Source organism: Asterias amurensis, chromosome 1 (assembly GCF_032118995.1).
Source record: "Asterias amurensis chromosome 1, ASM3211899v1".
In the NCBI taxonomy this organism is placed as follows: Eukaryota; Metazoa; Echinodermata; class Asteroidea; order Forcipulatida; family Asteriidae; genus Asterias; species Asterias amurensis.
This window is the reverse complement of record NC_092648.1, coordinates 8,208,307-8,227,692: the sequence shown is the minus strand read 5'-3', so window position 1 is coordinate 8,227,692 and position 19,386 is coordinate 8,208,307. Positions and strand designations below refer to the sequence as shown.

Sequence of the window (19,386 nt, the reverse complement as noted above, 5' to 3'; positions counted from 1 at the left end):
CCTACCCCATTTGTGACGTCAATCGAGGCAGACTTTGCCTGCAATGCGTATAGTAAACACGCGTGCAAAGTACATGTACATGTACGTCCAAGTCGTGAGTTGGTACGTTTCAAAAAGTGTTTTTTCTGCATTCAGCAGCAATACACCTGGTCGGCATTGCCGAAAGTTATATTTTTATACTTGTAAGTTGCTTTGCTCTATTGTGTGCCTGTTTTTTTTTTCAATCAACATCATTGTTCAGCGTGTAAAAAGTAATAAGAGAGCATTATTTTTTTCATATGATTATGAAATTTGCAAAATACACCCTTTTTTTTTTAAAGGCATGAAGTTTCTGGCAACACTGCTCCACAGTTCAAAAAATACAAAAACTTTCTTTTTTAATTATGTGATGCCTGTTTATACAACTGGGAGTTATGTTGTCATAAGATGTTTTATTATATTTTGTCCTGATATTTTGTCAGTCTTCATCATTGTTAAGCATGTAGTAGAAAGTCATAAAAAGAGCATTATTTTACAACTTTAAATCTATACAATCGCCAAAAAGCATGAAGCTTCTGACAACACTGCTCCCCAGTTCAACAAATACCAAAACATTTTTTAAAAATTCCTACAGACCAGTAACTTATCTTTCAAGCCTGGTAGCCCAACTTGCTTAAATATGCTACTTACGGACTTCTGACAAACTTAGCAACCCCGTCTATTTCCCAAATTGAACTTTGTTAAAAACATCCCTTTTTGAAATAATGGATTATTCCATTCACAATTGACTGTACCTGTGTCAGGTGCACTTTTGGAAAGACCAAGGGTGTATATTTACCATATTCAGTTGAAAGGCAGATAATATATTTGGTCTTTACACAGTGAAGCCTTCAACTTTGGGTAATTTTCAGAAAAGAGCTAAATTAGGTGAAATATGACATTTTTCTTATTTTTAACCGTTGTCATGGCAACCAAAGTGCAATGCAAAAACTATGCTTTTTTTTACACTTTGGTTGAAGGAATTAACATGTGTAAAGAGTAAACAAAATCCATTAAAACAAAAATTCATATTTTTTTGTTATACAATTTGAAAATAAACACATTTTTTTCCAAAAAAAGACAAAGTTTATGGCAGCACTGCTCCCCAGTACAACAAATACCAAAACTTTTTTTTTGAAATTCTTACAGACTAGTATCTTATCTTTCATGCCTGAAAGCAAAACATTCCTAAATATGCCACTTTGGGACTTCTGACAATTTTAGCAACCCCCTGTATTTCCCAAATTTACTTTCCCTCAAAACACCCCTTTTTGAGATAATGGAATCTTCCATTCACAAGTAACTATACTTTTGTCAAACACATTTTTGGAAAGATTAAGGATGCATATTTATCATATCCAGCTGAGAGGTAGGTTTACTATTTGGTTTTTACACAGTGGAGCCCTCAACTTTGAGTAATTTTTACTTGTGAAAAGAGCTAAATTAGGTGAAATATGGTAATTTTCTACTTATGACCGTTGCCATGGCAACGAAGGTGTAAATGCAAAACTTATGCTTTATTTTTACATTTTGGTTGATGGCCTTCACTTGTGCAAAGTTTAAACGAAATCCATTTTTGAAAGTCTGCCACCACTTCTTTGATTTTTAGAGCAACCCAGTCTTAATTGCTTGTGCACCATGTGCACAGAAGAAAAATGTAAGTTAAAAACAAAAAATGTCAGCCAATGAGCCATTTTCAATTCAAGGGATATGTATCTGTGTGCATAAATGTTGGTGACTCGAGTCAGACAAATCCAATCTCAGATAAAGCTGGGCTATGTTCGTTCCAAACCGAAACAAAACCAAGGAGTAGGCTCATACTTCCTTCGAAAGCGAATGCGAAGTGGATTTTGGTGAGGCAATACTTTTACGAACTGCCCTTTCATAAGTGAGACCATGGAGATCCTACCTCCATGGTGAGACACAAGAAAATTGTGCTTCGCATGATGAAATAGCACTGCTATTTTGTCATGCGAAGGAGGTCTACCTACATAAATAACAACAAGTTTTGATGTATTCAAACATGACAAACAATGACTACTTATGACTTTACGTTTTCTAATTCTATACAGATTCGATCAATATAAACAAGATTCTCTCCACTCACCACTTTGTGACACTGACAGTTACATAATGACTTGGGATCCATGACTTGCTCAGTTGCAAACGTTGGTTGTATGTATGTATGTATCATCATGGAGGTAGTTTCCCCTAGTTTATTCAAACCCGGACACCTCCATGGTCCAACTGCCTGCATGCAGCAGACGAAGCACACGAGAACTGACCGAGTTTATCGCAAAACCAGACCGTCCACAGAGAGGGCACTAGCTGATGTATTTTGACATAGTCGTTCATTAATTGCCATCCAGATGGCAGATCAATATAGCTTCGGCTTACTTGTTCATCTTTAGCATTCATAATCATGAATATTTCCTATTTTCTTACGATTTTTCCTCCACGACAAACACGGAGCTGCCAATGCCGTGTAATCATAACATGAATGATCCCGGGGTCAACTGACACATTATGTTCGTTTATTACAACGATCGCACGGTGATTGGTCCGTTACAAAGCTGAAGCAGAAAACAATGAAACAGTTAACACAGCGCTGCAGGATTGCCAAGACGATGGTAACTTGCAGAGTGTATTCTAGATTTCAAGCCGTCCACGTAACTAAATCATACCGTGGCGATTCAACCACGCGTAGTTCACTATCCAGAATCAAGCACCATCGTCTTGGGCCAAGACTACAACACATCTACATGTAGCACATGACCTGTGGTAGTGTTGTTGTGTGCAAACCATCACGCATTTATTTTGACTTTGTTATACTTTATACATGTAGTTGTTTTAATATCACCAAACTAGTTTAAGTCTTGGTTCAAATGACTTGTGGTGGCGAAATAAGCATGAAACCATTCTGGCTGTTTCAAACAGCTTATTCAGTCTGAAGTTGTAGGCAGTAATCCTATAATCCCTTAATTGCCAGCTACTTGACGAAGGACTTGTCCTGCATTTTAATGCCACTTGGACCCATCTAGACCCAACAACCCTTGTGTTGAGGTTGTGAAGATAAAGTAAAAAGCCTTCAGAGCACCAAACCGCCAGATTAGACCTAGCTTTGTGTCGGTTGAATATATATATAAAACATTGTGAGAAACAACTCCTTCTAAAGTAATGTAGTTTTCGAAAAAGGAGTAATTTTCCACCAAGATTGAGAATTTGAGGTCTCGAAATCAAGCATGAAAGCATGTGTGACAAGGGTGTTTTTTTCTTTCATAATTATCTTGCAACTTCGACGACCAATTGAGTGCAAATTTACACAGGATTGTTATTTTAAGCATCTGTTGAGATACACCAAGTGAGAAGACTGGTCTTTGACAATTACCAATGGTGGTCAGTGTCTTTATAAAATCCTTAAATTCTTACTTTTGCAACCATAGCAGTTTTGGCTCCCATTTTTGCTGCCATAACGCATTGATTGGCTCCTTTACCTCCAAATCCAGTGGTGAACTTTGAACCATGTATGGTTTCTCCAGGCTTTGGGAGTTGAGAGACATAACTGAAAATGAAAAAGAAGAAGGGAATATTAAAGAGGGGCTACAAGATGCTCTGATATATACAGTAATTACATTTTTACATGATGGAGTCCATAGGAATTAGAAAAAAGTCTCTTACCCCACATTAAAACATGTGGTAAAAATTGTTTATTTTGAAACACTCCAAGCCAAAACTCTGGCGAAAAAGGACTTGTGAAGTCAATAACGACTATTTGATAAGGAAACTAACTAAGGTTTAAAAAAATTAGTTTCCATGTTGTTTACATATTTGAAAATAAGCCCGCCGACCTGAGAGGGCGCTGTTAGTGACGTCAATCGAGGTGCAACGAATTGCATGCAGTGCCAACACAAGATAGCAACGCTTGGCAAGCTAAAAACATGCCCTCAAAGTTTAAACAATACCTGATTAGGCAAATGCTCCTTTAGGTTCTTTACATCTTTAAGGTACCTTCTTCGACTTCCCCACTAGCTTGAAAAATTGTTGGGATGGCGTCATGTTTTAGAAGAGAACTTTTCCCTTCATGTCAAAATGTGTAGTGAATTCCGGATTCTCAAAGCACGACGGCTTGAAGTAATTGCTGCACAGCGCTGGAAAAGACTTGCAAACTGACCCCATCTAATTGTTTTGCTGCATCCAGCAGCAACACATCTGGTCGACATTGCCGGAAAAATGCAAGAAAAAAAAACTTTTTCGAAACGTACAAACTCACAACTAGGACTTGAATGTACTTGCACGTACAGGAATTTTTAGAAATTTTTAGTGTCCAAGCTTTTGGAGGGTTGTAGGTGTGATCGCAGGCATCAAGACAGCCGCTTACCCATTACAATTCCAATACTCAGGCACATTTTGCTTTCTCTCCCGCATGTCTGTTCATCTCAGTATGAACAGTTGTTCCATGCTGCAATGTTAGGGGCATTTTTTGGTTTCATGAGGGTATGGGAGTTTGCGATCGATTCCAAGAATAGGGTTCGAGAATCGATCTTACGATTCTCTGATTTAGCTCACGATTCTCTGATTTAGCTTATTTCATTCCGTAGTAGTAAAAATAACTGTAACTGTTGCTGATGCCGATGCCGATGCCGATGCCGATGCCGATGCCGATGCCGATGCCGATGCCGATGCCGATGCCGATGCCGATGCCGATGCCGATGCCGATGCCGATGCCGATGCCGATGCCGATGCCGATGCCGATGCCGATGCCGTTGCCGTTGCCGTTGCCGTTGCCGTTGCCGTTGCCGTTGCCGTTGCCGTTGCCGTTGCCGTTGCCGTTGCCGTTGCCGTTGCCGTTGCCGTTGCCGTTGCCGTTGCCGTTGCCGTTGCCGTTGCCGTTGCCGTTGCCGTTGCCGTTGCCGTTGCCGTTGCCGTTGCCGTTGCCGTTGCCGTTGCCGTTGCCGTTGCCGTTGCCGTTGCCGTTGCCGTTGCCGTTGCCGTTGCCGTTGCCGTTGCCGTTGCCGTTGCCGTTGCCGTTGCCGTTGCCGTTGCCGTTGCCGTTGCCGTTGCCGTTGCCGTTGCCGTTGCCGTTGCCGTTGCCGTTGCCGTTGCCGTTGCCGTTGCCGTTGCCGTTGCCGTTGCCGTTGCCGTTGCCGTTGCCGTTGCCGTTGCCGTTGCCGTTGCCGTTGCCGTTGCCGTTGCCGTTGCCGTTGCCGTTGCCGTTGCCGTTGCCGTTGCCGTTGCCGTTGCCGTTGCCGTTGCCGTTGCCGTTGCCGTTGCCGTTGCCGTTGCCGTTGCCGTTGCCGTTGCCGTTGCCGTTGCCGTTGCCGTTGCCGTTGCCGTTGCCGTTGCCGTTGCCGTTGCCGTTGCCGTTGCCGTTGCCGTTGCCGTTGCCGTTGCCGTTGCCGTTGCCGTTGCCGTTGCCGTTGCCGTTGCCGTTGCCGTTGCCGTTGCCGTTGCCGTTGCCGTTGCCGTTGCCGTTGCCGTTGCCGTTGCCGTTGCCGTTGCCGTTGCCGTTGCCGTTGCCGTTGCCGTTGCCGTTGCCGTTGCCGTTGCCGTTGCCGTTGCCGTTGCCGTTGCCGTTGCCGTTGCCGTTGCCGTTGCCGTTGCCGTTGCCGTTGCCGTTGCCGTTGCCGTTGCCGTTGCCGTTGCCGTTGCCGTTGCCGTTGCCGTTGCCGTTGCCGTTGCCGTTGCCGTTGCCGTTGCCGTTGCCGTTGCCGTTGCCGTTGCCGTTGCCGTTGCCGTTGCCGTTGCCGTTGCCGTTGCCGTTGCCGTTGCCGTTGCCGTTGCCGTTGCCGTTGCCGTTGCCGTTGCCGTTGCCGTTGCCGTTGCCGTTGCCGTTGCCGTTGCCGTTGCCGTTGCCGTTGCCGTTGCCGTTGCCGTTGCCGTTGCCGTTGCCGTTGCCGTTGCCGTTGCCGTTGCCGTTGCCGTTGCCGTTGCCGTTGCCGTTGCCGTTGCCGTTGCCGTTGCCGTTGTTGTTGTTGTTATTATTATTATTATTATTATTATTATTATTATTATTATTATTATTATTAAAAAGATTTATATAGCGCATTTCCAAAATAGACAAATGCGCTTTACAATAAAAATTGAAACTAAATACATAGCAAGCAGATTTATGCACACACATAAAAAGCACAAGAAACAGCACATTAGAAGTATATTAACAATTTGAAACATATAAAAACCTACGGGAAAAGCTTTGCAAAGAAAAAACAAAATAAACCAGCAACATTAAAATTTCTTTGGAAAACGGAAAGTTTTTAAAAACTTCTTAAACATTTTTACACTAGGGGCATTGCGAAGGTTTACAGGGAGACTGTGCAATGATAACAGTTCAATAATTATTTAAAAATTAATAACTGCCTTGAGTTCTGCCCCTTTAGTTGGCGGAGTCGTATTTTTAAGAAAGTGGGGGGGGGTAAAAAATGTAATAAGTTAATTTTGACTAAATTTGCTTTTCTCTGCTCATTCTTTTAGCTTTTAGACTAAAATACATAATAACAGTAAAATAGTTAAAAATTAATAACTGTTTTTATTCCTGCCCCTTTTGTGGGAGGAGTCACATTTTTTAAAAGTTGGGATAAAATAAACCATTTCTAGCCCCTTGATTGTTGTACTGATACATGCAAAACCGTGTAAATACAATGTACATGGACATGTATAGACATTTAATTACAATATTTCTACATTTTCAGTATGCACTACATAGTTGTTTGCAGTAACAGTGTTTACAATTTACTCTTAGCACTTATTTGCTCCCTCTTGAGAGTAAACGATTGGGTGCTAAACAAATCGAACCAGCAGTGATGCCTTAATATTGAGTATTCTTATACAGTTTTTGCCTCTCCAAAGCTCATTCGAACTGATGATTTGGCCCGACTCTACCCATCAGCCCCCAAAATGCTATACAGATACCTTAACCAGCAACACCCAAGCGTCAAGTTCACCGTGTTCACCATGGGACAAGGGCAGTCTGGCAATAGCTGTCTATGCCTGATCCCCACCACAAAGAAACAAGACAACACCCTCCACCACAGTTTCCAATGAAAAATAACCAACATTGACCGTTGTACACCAGTTCTTCTTTCATTACCCTAGCATCTAAACACACCCTCTTGTTCATGGTTCCTACAACTTGTGTCTATGGTGTTCAATATATAGGACAGGATAGCCTTTGTCGGAGTTGTGAGTTGGTCTGATGGAGTTGTGGATTTGCCAGTCTGAGTGATTCAATGCCACCGTTCTGCTTTCTTTTGTCATGTTGATCGCATGGTTGACAACACCCCAGCTAAAAACGCTCTTCGCATCGCCAGTAACTCCAGGGGAGGCCTAGCACCAGCTCCTGGCTGGAAAATATCCAGAGGCCGTCCAAGATCATCTTGGGGTAAACTGCCTGGCCTAGTGAAATTGACCACAAAGCCCTATAGGACGTGGACACAGGAGATCGGTGTGACTGACAATTGCTGTCTCTGCAGTTGATTAATTGAGTCAGAGTGAAGAGAATTGGCTAGTTGGAGTGCGGAACCGGTTCAGGATGTACATTTTACCATTGGGAAGGTCTATCCCCGGGAACTGGGGGAACTGCGTGCGCCGCTCTTCTGCTTTAGCTTTAGAAAACCATCACTGATATGGCACACTCTCTTTGGATCATCTGAATAGGGAAATTTGCCTTACTCAGGACTGGTAGCCAATCAGTCTTTGTGCAGCTAACAGCACCAGCGATGGTCCTCATGGTGCTGTTCAATTGAATATCGAGTAGGCTTGAGAGTTTCTCCAAACTGGATCACAATACTCAGCCCCCAGTAGCAGATAGCTAGCGCCAATGAGCAAAGTGTTTCGGCATTTGCTACCAAGAATTTACCAGTGAGATTGTGGATCGTATTGTTTCTGGTCCCAATTTTGACAGTCACCTTCTGCAGAGGAGTTTTAAAGGCAATTGTAGGGTCACCGCAATGGTATGGACAGCTACCAGATTAACACCACCAAGCCGCCCAAAACTTAACTATATGTTCCCATAGCCAAGGTCAACCACTTACCACTACTCACTTTCTTCCAAGTATGTTCCATCAGGCAGGCATAATGCCAGTATACCCTCCGCTCACAAGAAACTTCATCATAAAACGAGGGATTCTTTAACCGACCACCGAATTGACTATAGTGCTGCAGAGCTCATCACTCTCATTCAGCCTTTTATCTCGGTAATTGAGAAGCCAAATGCCAACTGAAAGTCTCCTGGTCTGGGGCTCTTCTTGAAAACTGTGACCATCCAGTGTATCTAGGTGTCACCCTAGACCGCTGCCTCTCCTTTAAGACCCATGTTGCGAAGACCAAAGCCAAAGTCTGTGCAAGAAACAACATTGTCAGCAGCATGAGTCTTAAAGGAGAACACCTACATGGACGACATATGCGATTCCGTCCACACTGTGGATGAGGCCAAGAAGCTGATAAGTGAGATAGATGAGGTGTTAGCTGAAGGGGGATTCCGAGTAAAGGGCTGGCTATCTAATGAAGCTCTGGAAGAAAACAATACCAGTGACAAGGAAGATGAGAGAATGAAGTTCCTGGACACCACAACTGATGAGAAAGTGCTGGGGACAGTATGGAACCGCAAAACTGACGAATTCCACTACAAGGTCAACTTGGACTTGGACAAGAATTTGTCCACCGATGATCAAGAACTGATGCAGAGAAAGTTAACAAAGCGTCAAATTCTGAGCCAGATTGCACAAATCTTTGACCCGATTGGATTCGCTGCAGCCTTTCTCATCCGTACCAAGATTCGAATGCAACATCTATGGCAACAGGGTCTGGACTGGGACCAAGAAATACCCAAGGCAGATCATGACAGTTGGATTCAACTATTCAAAGAGATGAAAGAGTTGAATGAGATCAGTTTTGAAAGTTGTCTTACTCCGGCGAATGCTGTTGGTGTGCCCTTGCTGTGTATCTTCTGCAATGCTTCAGAGGAAGCTTTCGGAGCCTGTGCCTACATCCGATGGCAGATAAATGATGGCACCTATGATGTCAGATTCATTGCAGCCAAGTCTAGAGTAGCACCCCTGAAGAGGCTCACCATCCCACAATTGGAGTTGCAAGCAGCAGTTATGGGTACAAGGCTGTACCAGGCCATCATGGAAGAAATGCGCCTACCAGTAGAGGAAGCAGTGTTTATGACTGACAGTATGATTACCCTATCTTGGATTCGAAGCCAAGCCAGAGGATTCAAAACATTTGTATCCAACCGAGTAAGCGAGATTCAGAGCCAAACAGATCCCTCACAGTGGAGAAATGTTCCAGGAGAGCTGAATGTAGCAGATGACGTCTCTCGTGGAATACCTGTGAAACAATTGACCCAGCGTTGGAAAAATGGTCCAGCATTCCTGCACTTCCCAGAAGAAAATTGGCCAAAAGATGCAGAGAGGGTAAACCAGATGGAGGTAGATAAGGAACGACAAAAGACCCAAGCTGTATTCATCATGACCGAAACTCAGGAAGCCATTGACTGCAAAAAGTATTCTAGCTGGAGAAAGCTAATCAGGGTCACAGCCTACGTTCGTCGATTTGTCCAGAACATACGAGCCAAGATGCAGTCTTGTGTAAACAAGGAGTCTAAACAGGGTTCGCTCTCACCCCAAGAGCTGACAGATGCTGCCAACTACTGGATTATCAAGGCACAGAAAAATCTACACAAGCGCAGGGCCAACGGAGAGTTCAAGTCATTGAGTCCCTTCACAGATGATGCAGGAATCTTAAGGGATGGAGGCCGACTGCAGGAGTCTACGATGGCTTACACTTCAAAGCACCCAGCACTGCTTCCCCATGATCATCACATTTCAATTCTGATTGTGCGTAGTATTCACCAACAGGGCCACACTGGTGTTGCTACCATTGTTGCAAAAACAAGGCAAAGATACTGGATCCTGAAGGCACACAACCTAGCCAAGACGATGAAATACCGCTGTGTGGTTTGCAGAGAGGCAGAGCATAAACTTGAGACACAGATCATGGCTGATTTACCGAAGCAACGCCTAGCGCCATACACACCACCATTCTACTTCACGTCATGCGATTACTTTGGACCCTACCAAGTGAAGATTGGACGTAACAAAACAGCCAAACACTATGGAGTGATCTTTACTTGTCTGAACACCAGAGCAGTGCACCTAGAGCTAGCAGTGGACTGTTCCACTATGGAATACATTCAAGTGCTCCGCAGATTCTTTTCTATTCGAGGCTATCCAGCTCAGATGATTAGTGATAACGGAACCCAACTGGTCGGAGCACAACGGGAACTCCAAAAGATGATTCAAGGTTGGAACATCGAAGAGCTGAAACAGTTCAGTGCAGAGAAAGGTATGGAATGGAAGTTCATCACACCAAGAGCACCACATCAAAATGGGTGTGCAGAGGCATTAGTCAAGAGCTGCAAGACTGCGCTGAAAAGGGCTGTTGGGGCTCAGGTGCTGACTCCGTTTGAGCTTTACACAGTTTTATTAGAAGTTGCGAACCTCGAAACCAACGCCCGATTGGAAGGATCCCAAATGGCCCAGATAATGGCTCCTACATGAGTCCGAATGATATACTACTTGGAAGAGCTTCGACTGATGTTCCTCAGGGGCCATTCCAGGAGACCAAAAAACCTAGACACCGTGTGGAGTTTGTTCAGAGGATTATCGACTCTTTCTGGAAGCACTGGAGCCGAGATGTTCTATCCTGCCTGGTACCACGCAAGAAATGGAGAGCTGAAAGGCGTAGCGTACGAGTTGGTGATGTGGTAACTGTGTCAGATACCAATCCGGTCCGGGGCAAGTGGTGTGTCGGCAGGGTTCTTGAGGTCTTCCCTGGGTTGGATGGCAAGGTGAGGAACGTGAAGGTGAAGACTGAGAGCGAAGAATACCAGAGGCCTACATTATCACAAAGATAGCAGTGATCTACCCGGCAGAAGGTTATGATGATAAGGACTATTAGCTCATCAGGGCGAGGATGTTCCACTGAGCCAGTGACCTGTGAGATGGTGACTGTAGGTTGAAGAGCGCCCTCAAGTGACTGTAGTTGTTTATTGTTTACATGTGGTTTTTCCAGCCATGTTTGACCATGTTTTACGGTAACAGTTTTTAGCCGAAAAGTTTGTAATCAAAACAGCAGTTATCAGTTTTTTCTTCAGAGATTATGGACACCTGGTGTTACTAGTGTCTTGCCAAAGAAGTGAGTACCTTTTCAGTTGTGACTTATGATGATATAAGCCCTTATTAGAGCAGACATAATTTACTGGTTTTCATGTTGAAATTTAAGGGACATGCAACTTGTTTTCATGCAGATTGAGTACATTAACGGATAAGAAGTTTCCCAGCTTTTGCTAGTTTCAGACCAGATATGAGAAATTAAGGATTGTTTATTATTGATTGACATTACTCAGAACTAAGGAAAGTTTAATATGTATCCCAAGTATCTACTGGATGATTATTATGAGAAATTAAAGAGTTTTAAGAACCACTTTCTTACTGACAAGGTCATTTTTTATTAAGGATCACATGTATTAAGGATCTCTTTTCTGTATGTTTATTTACAGTTCGAATTACATTAAAATACGAATGCAAGATCTCTAGTCCGTGTCACAACTAAATGCCTTACTCCTTGATGAGCCAGGGTACCACTTTCATACAAGCCTTTTTAGTCGGATTTCTCCTCTGCTATTACTATTAGCAGCTATGATAGTTGTTGAGGGGGAGACCAGACCACTCAAATCCTTGGCTATCGGTGACTATTGATTTGTTGCTAAGGGAACCAAATACTACTGCTGATTCGACATTTGGTTGGAGAATGCACGAGAGAAGGTGAGGAGAGGAGGCGACGCGTCGCGACGTTTCACAACTAATTTGTGCACGCTCAACAATTAATTAGTATAAAAATACAACATTAATGACAAATTTCCATAACGATCATAAACACAGTTTGTATCCAATCCTACAAAATGATTATTACCTGTAAGAATACCTCCCTTGCCCCCACATTACCTTTTACAACATTTGTATACTAGAATCCCCCTCATCTAGCGGGGTGCCGCACGAAGTGCGGCACTCGCTAGTTATTATTTCAGTTTTCCGACATGTATGCTACAGCTCAGTGATCATTCCAACACATCCCAACCGAATAACTACACTGTATGAGTGGATTCATCGCCATATGTTTACTTGCAAACCTTTCTCAAAATTGCAAAAAAACTGCTGATACAAATTTTACTTATTGTTCAGGCCTGCATGGCATGGTGCCAGATCACACTGCGGGTATAATGGTGTGATTTGAGAGCTTGAGTTTGCCATAGCCATACATGTAGCATACATAACCGATGATTTTACAGTACATGTATATCTGATGTCATTACTATGACAGGGTATCAGATTTTGCCGGCCCAGGACATACTTTCATTCCTGTATTGTTGATGAGATTGTTGGCTGCTTGTGCATTCTTGGCTGTATTACACATGTGTAATTTAGCGAACCCTCGTTTACTACTCTGGCCCCGCCCACAAAAGAGGGGATAAATAAAGAAACTATTTAAACTAATGGAAAAAAAATGTCTCCTTTTATAGTATTTCTATTCAAATAACATAAATCAGCTTAAAAAAAACAATTAAAAAACAGAAATAGTTCACTGAAGATAACACTTTGTTTTAAAAACGCCCACTTTTAGGAATATTGAAACTCCACCCACAAAAGGGCAATTTTTTTTCACTAATTTTATGTTCTAACTTATAATTATGATTTTCAAGTTTATATTTCTGGTCAAAAGAACAAAAAAAAATTGATTCTAACTATGATTTTGCCCAATATTTATATCAAAGACCCCCCTTTTTATGCAAAGGTGGGTCCCGGTCTTAAATTGTTAATTAGCCCAATACCAACCATCATAGCAAATTTCATGCTTTTACCACAAAGTGCACAGTTGTTCACCTTAGCAGCTGCACTATTAAGCAGCATGCAGCATCAGAGTCCAGCATTCTCCAGAAGACAATCAGAGCATACTGATCGAAGCGTCGAGTTAACCCAACGGTTCTTTTCAGAACCACCCCAACTCATTTAGAGATTGTTATTACATGGTGTTACCATAAACTCTTCTATATCTTATCTCCACCATGCAAAGTTTCAAATCCTACTTAGTAGACATTTCATTTGTTTGTCTACATCAGTATCATTATTCATACAGACAGAGATATTAGAAACTGTTACATTACTTGCAATGACACCTGCATTTTCAGCAAGCAGTTCATCAAGCTCAGACCTAATTTGAGAAACTTTGTCACTAAAATAGCGAGCAAAAGTATTACTGAGAATCCGGTTAGAACTGCAAGCTGGGTATTTGCGAGTAGATGAGTTAAGAAGCATTTTAATAGTTCTATACATGGTATTAGCATTAGCGTTTTTAAGAGTTTCTTGAAACTAAACAGTCTTACTATCCAAAATTAATTGATTCACTCTAGAGTTCTGAGCAAGATATTCATCCCGATCATTGTTGGATATAGTTAGTCAATCAGTCAGGCAGTCCGCAAGTCATTCGTTTGGGGACGACAAGGGATGCGGGCATATGTACGGTAACAGCTTTACGGAAATATGTTGGGGTTCGTCCACAGGGCCCAGGGGTTTTGTTTTGTCATTACAGAGGCGCCCCCTCACTCGGTACCAGTTCAATGCCACTCTAAAGAGAGCACTCGCTTTTTGCGGGCTCGGGGAACAATGCATACAAGCTCACTCCTTTCGGATAGGTGCAGCTATAGTGGCTTTTGGGTTGGGGGTCCCCTTTCCAGTTATAAAGCAGATGGGGCGTTGGCGGTCCGATGCTGCGCGGGCTTACATTCGACCAGTGGCATTGTGTGCTTTGCCAGGTATAAGCCTAGATGACTAATTGTTTTAATAGTGTCTCCATGTTTTCCCCTATGCAGGTTCGGTCTGGGTTGTGGGGGACTCTATTGTGCATTGGGCTAGGCAGCCTTTGCCAATTCCATCTTTGGTTGGATGGTTAGGTAGGAGTGGGGCAAAATTGCCTGATATTTGGTCAATTCTGACATCAGTGCCGGCTAATTCTCCCCGCCTTCTATTATCTCGATCCACTTGGGTACCAATGATTTGGTTACATATGATGTTTTTTCCATTCGGCAGAGTATTTTTATTTTTTTGGAGGAGGTGCGTGTACACTATCCTTATGCCAGGGTCATATGGTCGGACATACTTCCTCGGGTTTTTTATTTTGGGGCCCAGTCGCAGAAAAGCATGGAACGTCAGCGGAAGGCTATCAATCGGGCTGCTCGGGCTCATGCGGAAAAAATTGGGTGTGGCGTTCTTCACCATCCCTGGTTCACAAGGACAGATTTGTCACTGTTTAGCTTTGATAGGATTCATTTGTCAGTGGCGAGCAATTCGGAGAAAAGTATATTCTTATAGGCCTAATATATAAATCGTTTAAGGCTGCACAAAATGCTGCCGTAAAAAGGATAACTTTTATTCATATCAGTAAGCCCTATGTGGACTATAACATGAAAAATGCATGGAAACGCGCGCAAGATCGTATTGGCGGTAAATATTTGTAGTGGCTTTGCGGTTATACAGAGAGTGCATGATGTGACAAAGTTCTGTTAAATACGTGGTGGTCTGAACGCAGACCAATAGCTCCGTTAACACAACTTAGTCAGATCATGGAGGTAGAAATTTCTACCTCCATGGTCAGATGCACTACAGAGAAATTTACTACAGCAAAATGGCCAACGAAAAAGGTTGCTTAGACCATTTCTTCTCCTTTGAAGAAAGCGGTGCAATTGACAGGGAGGCCTATTTTAAATATCCGTTTCATAAGTAAAATGTGATTATTAAACACCCACAATTTCAATCCTGTATTTTTAAAAAAATTTTAATGGCTTACACTTGTTACAATAAGGCCGAGTAAAAAAAAAGAAACATGTTTAGTGTCTGGGTTTCTCAAAAAAGGAAGGAGGGGCTTTTTTATTTTTTATTTCAAGATGGCCGCCATGAATGTCAAATGATTAAATAATGTTCACCATAACTCCTGTGTTTTACAAAGCCGTGCTGATAGGGATTTAGGAGAGCAAAGGTGTTTAGGTAATTATTTAATACAATAGTTATAATGCGTTCAAAACCTTACATAGCACAGAAGTCAGAGCAACGGGCCTATAATTAGTTAACAATACCTTATCCCCTTTCTTGTGAACTGGTGTAATGTTAGTGTAAGCCCTAAATCAGTGTTTATTTTGGAATTTCAAGCTCCAAGAAACACAAAGCTCCTTCCAGCACTAACCCCATTAATCTTCAATTAAATAAATCTCTTCACTCAAAGCCCAAAGACAAGAATCTACTGAGTTCTGTTTGTTATCATCGGCCAGTCTACAATATTAGTGACACCGATTTCACGTGTTACATTAGCACACCGCCAAGCATCAGGCAGTTGACCGACGCTCAGCGATGCGTTAAACAATAATAAGCCAAGAGGATGAGCTATTTCGGAGGAGATTTTGTTCAGAACATTAGGCAAGATACAATCAGGTCCAGGAGATTTATTAAAGGGGAGCTTTTTAAGCAACGCAGCAAACTGGTTGGCAGAAACTGAAATGTGAGACAACTCAGGAATATGCAGTGAGCAGGGCGGGGGCAGGGGGGGGGGAGGTTGGGAACTGGACCTGATTGTTTACAAACAGAACAGAAGTAATCACTGAATGCAGATGAAATTATGTCAGGGCTGGTTATTTTACGGTTCTTATGATAAAATGATGGAGGCAGGGGCGATTGTTTCCTGCCTCTGACAAAGGACCAGAAACTATGTCGGTTGTCCTTGCACTCGAACAAGCGATTGACATAACGCCAATATGTTTTACGGGTAGTTTTTTTAACTATATTGCGAGCAGTTTTGTTAATAGTCCAGTCAAGTGGGCGACCAGACTTACGGGCTAAATTGAACAGTTTGTGTTTTTCGTTAATCAGTTTCTTGAGTTCTGGGGTGATCCAAGGTGTGTGACAGGATCTTCGTTTGGAGACCTTGGGAATGGAATCATGGATAGCCGCATCAAATAAGTCATTGAAGTCCTCTGTGGACTCGTTGATGTCATTGGTGTCTATGAACACAGACCAGGGAACCAGATGAATTAAGTGTTTTAAATGTTCGAAGTCACCGCGTTGTGTTTGCAAGAATGTCCGAAGAATTGCTGGGTTAGGGACAGGTCGAGTAGAGCGGAAAGTAGTCATGACGGCAAAATGATCAGAGTGGATGGGATTTTGAACTGTGTAGATGGAGGAAATTAAGTCTGCTCGGTTGGTGAAGACTAAATCAATGACGGACCCGGAGTTAGGATTGTTTTGACTTGGTCTAGTGAAAGACTGGACAATCTGTTCCAGGTTGAAGTCACTGGCGATGTCAAGAAGTTGAGTACGATGGTGGTTGCCCGTGATAGAAGGGGTGAGATCGACATTGAAATCGCCTAAAAGAAGACAGCCGTCAAATGTGTCAATGTTGTGGGTTTCCATGGTCTGACCTAGCTTTGCCCTGAGCCAAGCTTTATGGAGATCCATACAAGTTCAATGTCATCAGGAGGCTCAGGAGTGGGTAGCTGGACGGGGGACAATGAAGCCTTAACTGCTGCCAAAACACCACCACCACGGCGTCCTTGGTGACGGTCTTTTCGTATAATGACGTAATCATCAGAAAAGCCACGAACACTGTCAAGGTCTTTATCTTATACAAAATGACAAGTTCTCAAAGATTTTGTTGTTTTCGCAATTTTTTGTTACCTGCTGACTATGTAGACTGTTTCAGAACTGCATTGGTGTGTATCATATCAGTTAACATATTTAATAATAATCTTGCACTTCTTTGGCCCCCCTCCCCCCAAATTTAATGTAATCAATGCCCCCACTTGCCCCACCAAATGAAAATGTCTAGTTACGCCGCTGTAAATAAGGGGTGTGGGTCGGTTTAAAGTTTTTAATGTGTGGCCTGGGATTTTTCCTCGGCACAAGTAGTGGTTTGGTATTTTGTCGTAAGCAGTAGGAATTGCAGTTGTTGTTTACCTGTCTTTTTCTTTGGGGCGCGCTTTGCGCATTTGGAATTTTTTGGATGAAAAATGACCAGAATATCAGTGATGGGGGGTAAATAGGCTGTCAGGGAAAGTTACTTGTCGTTCTAATCATAAACCAAATATTATAATATTCATTATTAATAGTGCCTTTCAGTTCCCAAAGGCTATTTTACATTTCCCCTCGGGCGTTCCAACTTGGGGAATTAGATTTATGCCATGGGTACAATACAGTAGGTAATTCATCAATTGGGATTTTATTAGTAAATAGCGTCTTTTGTTTTCGCTAGGGCTAGTTTATCCCCTCGGGCGTTCCAACGTGGGGAAACTTTTAATAGTAAAATTTGTATTCATTCATTTTTATTAAAAAACCAACTGGCAGCACGAAGCTGAATAATGTGGCATTACAAGATAGCAATATTGCTAAAAATAGCAAAGATAAAACACACACTAATTGCACCACCGCGAGGTACAAAGGAACATTGTATAAGAAGACGACAATAAGTAAAAATAAATATTAGATAAACCACTAAAAGACACTTAGAAAAAAATTGTTATATAGCGCTTTTCACACCCGGAGGGCGTCCCAAAGCGCTTCACATTATTACCCCTGGTCACTGGGCCTTAAATCACTCCTTAAACCATCTCAGCTCCCTGGTGGGGAGTATACAGCCTTGTGCAACATTAATATGCGCTACTCGGCTAAATCAATCACAAGAACCATCTCTGCCCTCACAGGTACCCATTTACCCCTGGGTAGAGAGAAGCAATTATAGTTAAGTGTCTTGCTCAGAGACACAAGTGTCACGACCGGGATTCGAACCCACACTCTGCTGAACAGAAGCATCAGAGCTTGAATTCGGTGCTCTTATCCGCTCGGCCAACTTTCATGTAGATTAGTAATAAGTCAAGTTTATCCCCTCAGGCGTTCCACTTTGGAGGAATTTAGGGTATGTATATATATCTGAGTTGTTTGTTGGTAATTTTAGGCAATGTGCGTTATGTGTGTGTGGTTTTCTGTGGAGGTCATGTAATGTTCAGTCTAATATGGTCATGTGACCTATCGTGGTACGTTTTGTTAAATGGGATATGGAAAATTAAATCCATATTGGAAGGACAAGGTTTGTCCTTTAGAGGGCCACAACTTAGGGTGGTTGGATGGGCGAAGCCATCCATGTTAAATGTAAAAAGTTGTATTTTATGTATGTTTTGTTTGTCCACGTGCAAGTGGTTGTGTGTATGTTTAGTCGGTTTGCCCTGTGTTTGGCATCTAATAATTGTTTTATGACAATCTCTTTGACTGGCAATAAACCCAGCTTTAAGCTGTGACTGAAATCTCAGTAATGGTGTCTGTAGCAAATTGTGTCCGAGTATAATGGCATATAGTGATTTGTACCAAAAATCAATCATTTTATAAATGGAGGGTCAATAAATTATGACGCTACAATAAGTTACACATGTTGAATTATATAGAAACAGATGGGACGCTATCGAAGGCATCGTCATCGAATAAACCCTTGAGATCGGTGCACACTCATCTCGTTTAATTAATGTACCAAGTCAAAAACACTTAACTTTTCCAATATGAGGAACTTTCCGCCAACCATACGGACCAAGTTGACATGGGACCGAGTTGACTGGGCACCGAGTGGATTGGGACCGAGTTGACTTGGGACCGAGTTGACCTATTAGGCCTGTATAGTCTTAGTTTATTTCGTAGAAAGTCCTGTTTTCGAGGTGTCCCTAAAATCGTGGCAAATCTTTTACCTCTCTGTGCGCGATGTAAACAGTCCCTAGATAAAAATTGTGTGGTTTTATTTGCCAAGCAAAAAGTCTCCTCTCCCTTGACCACTTGTAAATGCAAAAAGTTTTGTATTTTTTGCATTCTACAAGGTACAAAAATATGTCATAATGTTGAGGCCATATAAAAATATTTGCCCACTGAAAAAGTTTCATCAAACACGATTTCAATTCATGATGATCAAATCATGTGATTAAATATTTTGCTGAGCATTCTGGAAAAAAAAATACAGCTAGGCTTAAAGAGGCTGTGCCTTATCATTTTCTAATATTTTCTAATATTTTTATTTTTTAACCCTCACATCAATATTATTAATATTAAAATTAAAACATCAGCTTGTTGGTTCAATTATCACTGTTTATTTATACACTTTATTATAAATATTAAGATTTTTTTTTCAATCAGATTTGAAAACCAGTAATTCTTCACACTTTTTATTATTATTATTTATTTTTTTGCAAGTTACCATGGTAATTTTTAACATTTTAATAAAAACATATGT

General features: G+C 42.1%; 1 protein-coding gene across 2 annotated transcripts in view; it reads right to left on the bottom strand.

Annotated features, from left to right (window-relative positions):
- LOC139944669 (ribokinase-like) overlaps positions 1 to 19,386 on the bottom strand; it is a 33,520-nt gene that overhangs the window by 12,443 nt on the left and 1,691 nt on the right. The window contains exon 2 of one of the 2 annotated variants that reach the window (XM_071941744.1): positions 3,448 to 3,580. In XM_071941744.1, the coding sequence (XP_071797845.1) occupies positions 3,448 to 3,580 (133 nt within the window). Of the gene's footprint in view, positions 1 to 2,125; positions 2,264 to 3,447; positions 3,581 to 19,386 lie in introns of those variants that run through there. The other variant, XM_071941752.1, reaches the window with a different exon arrangement.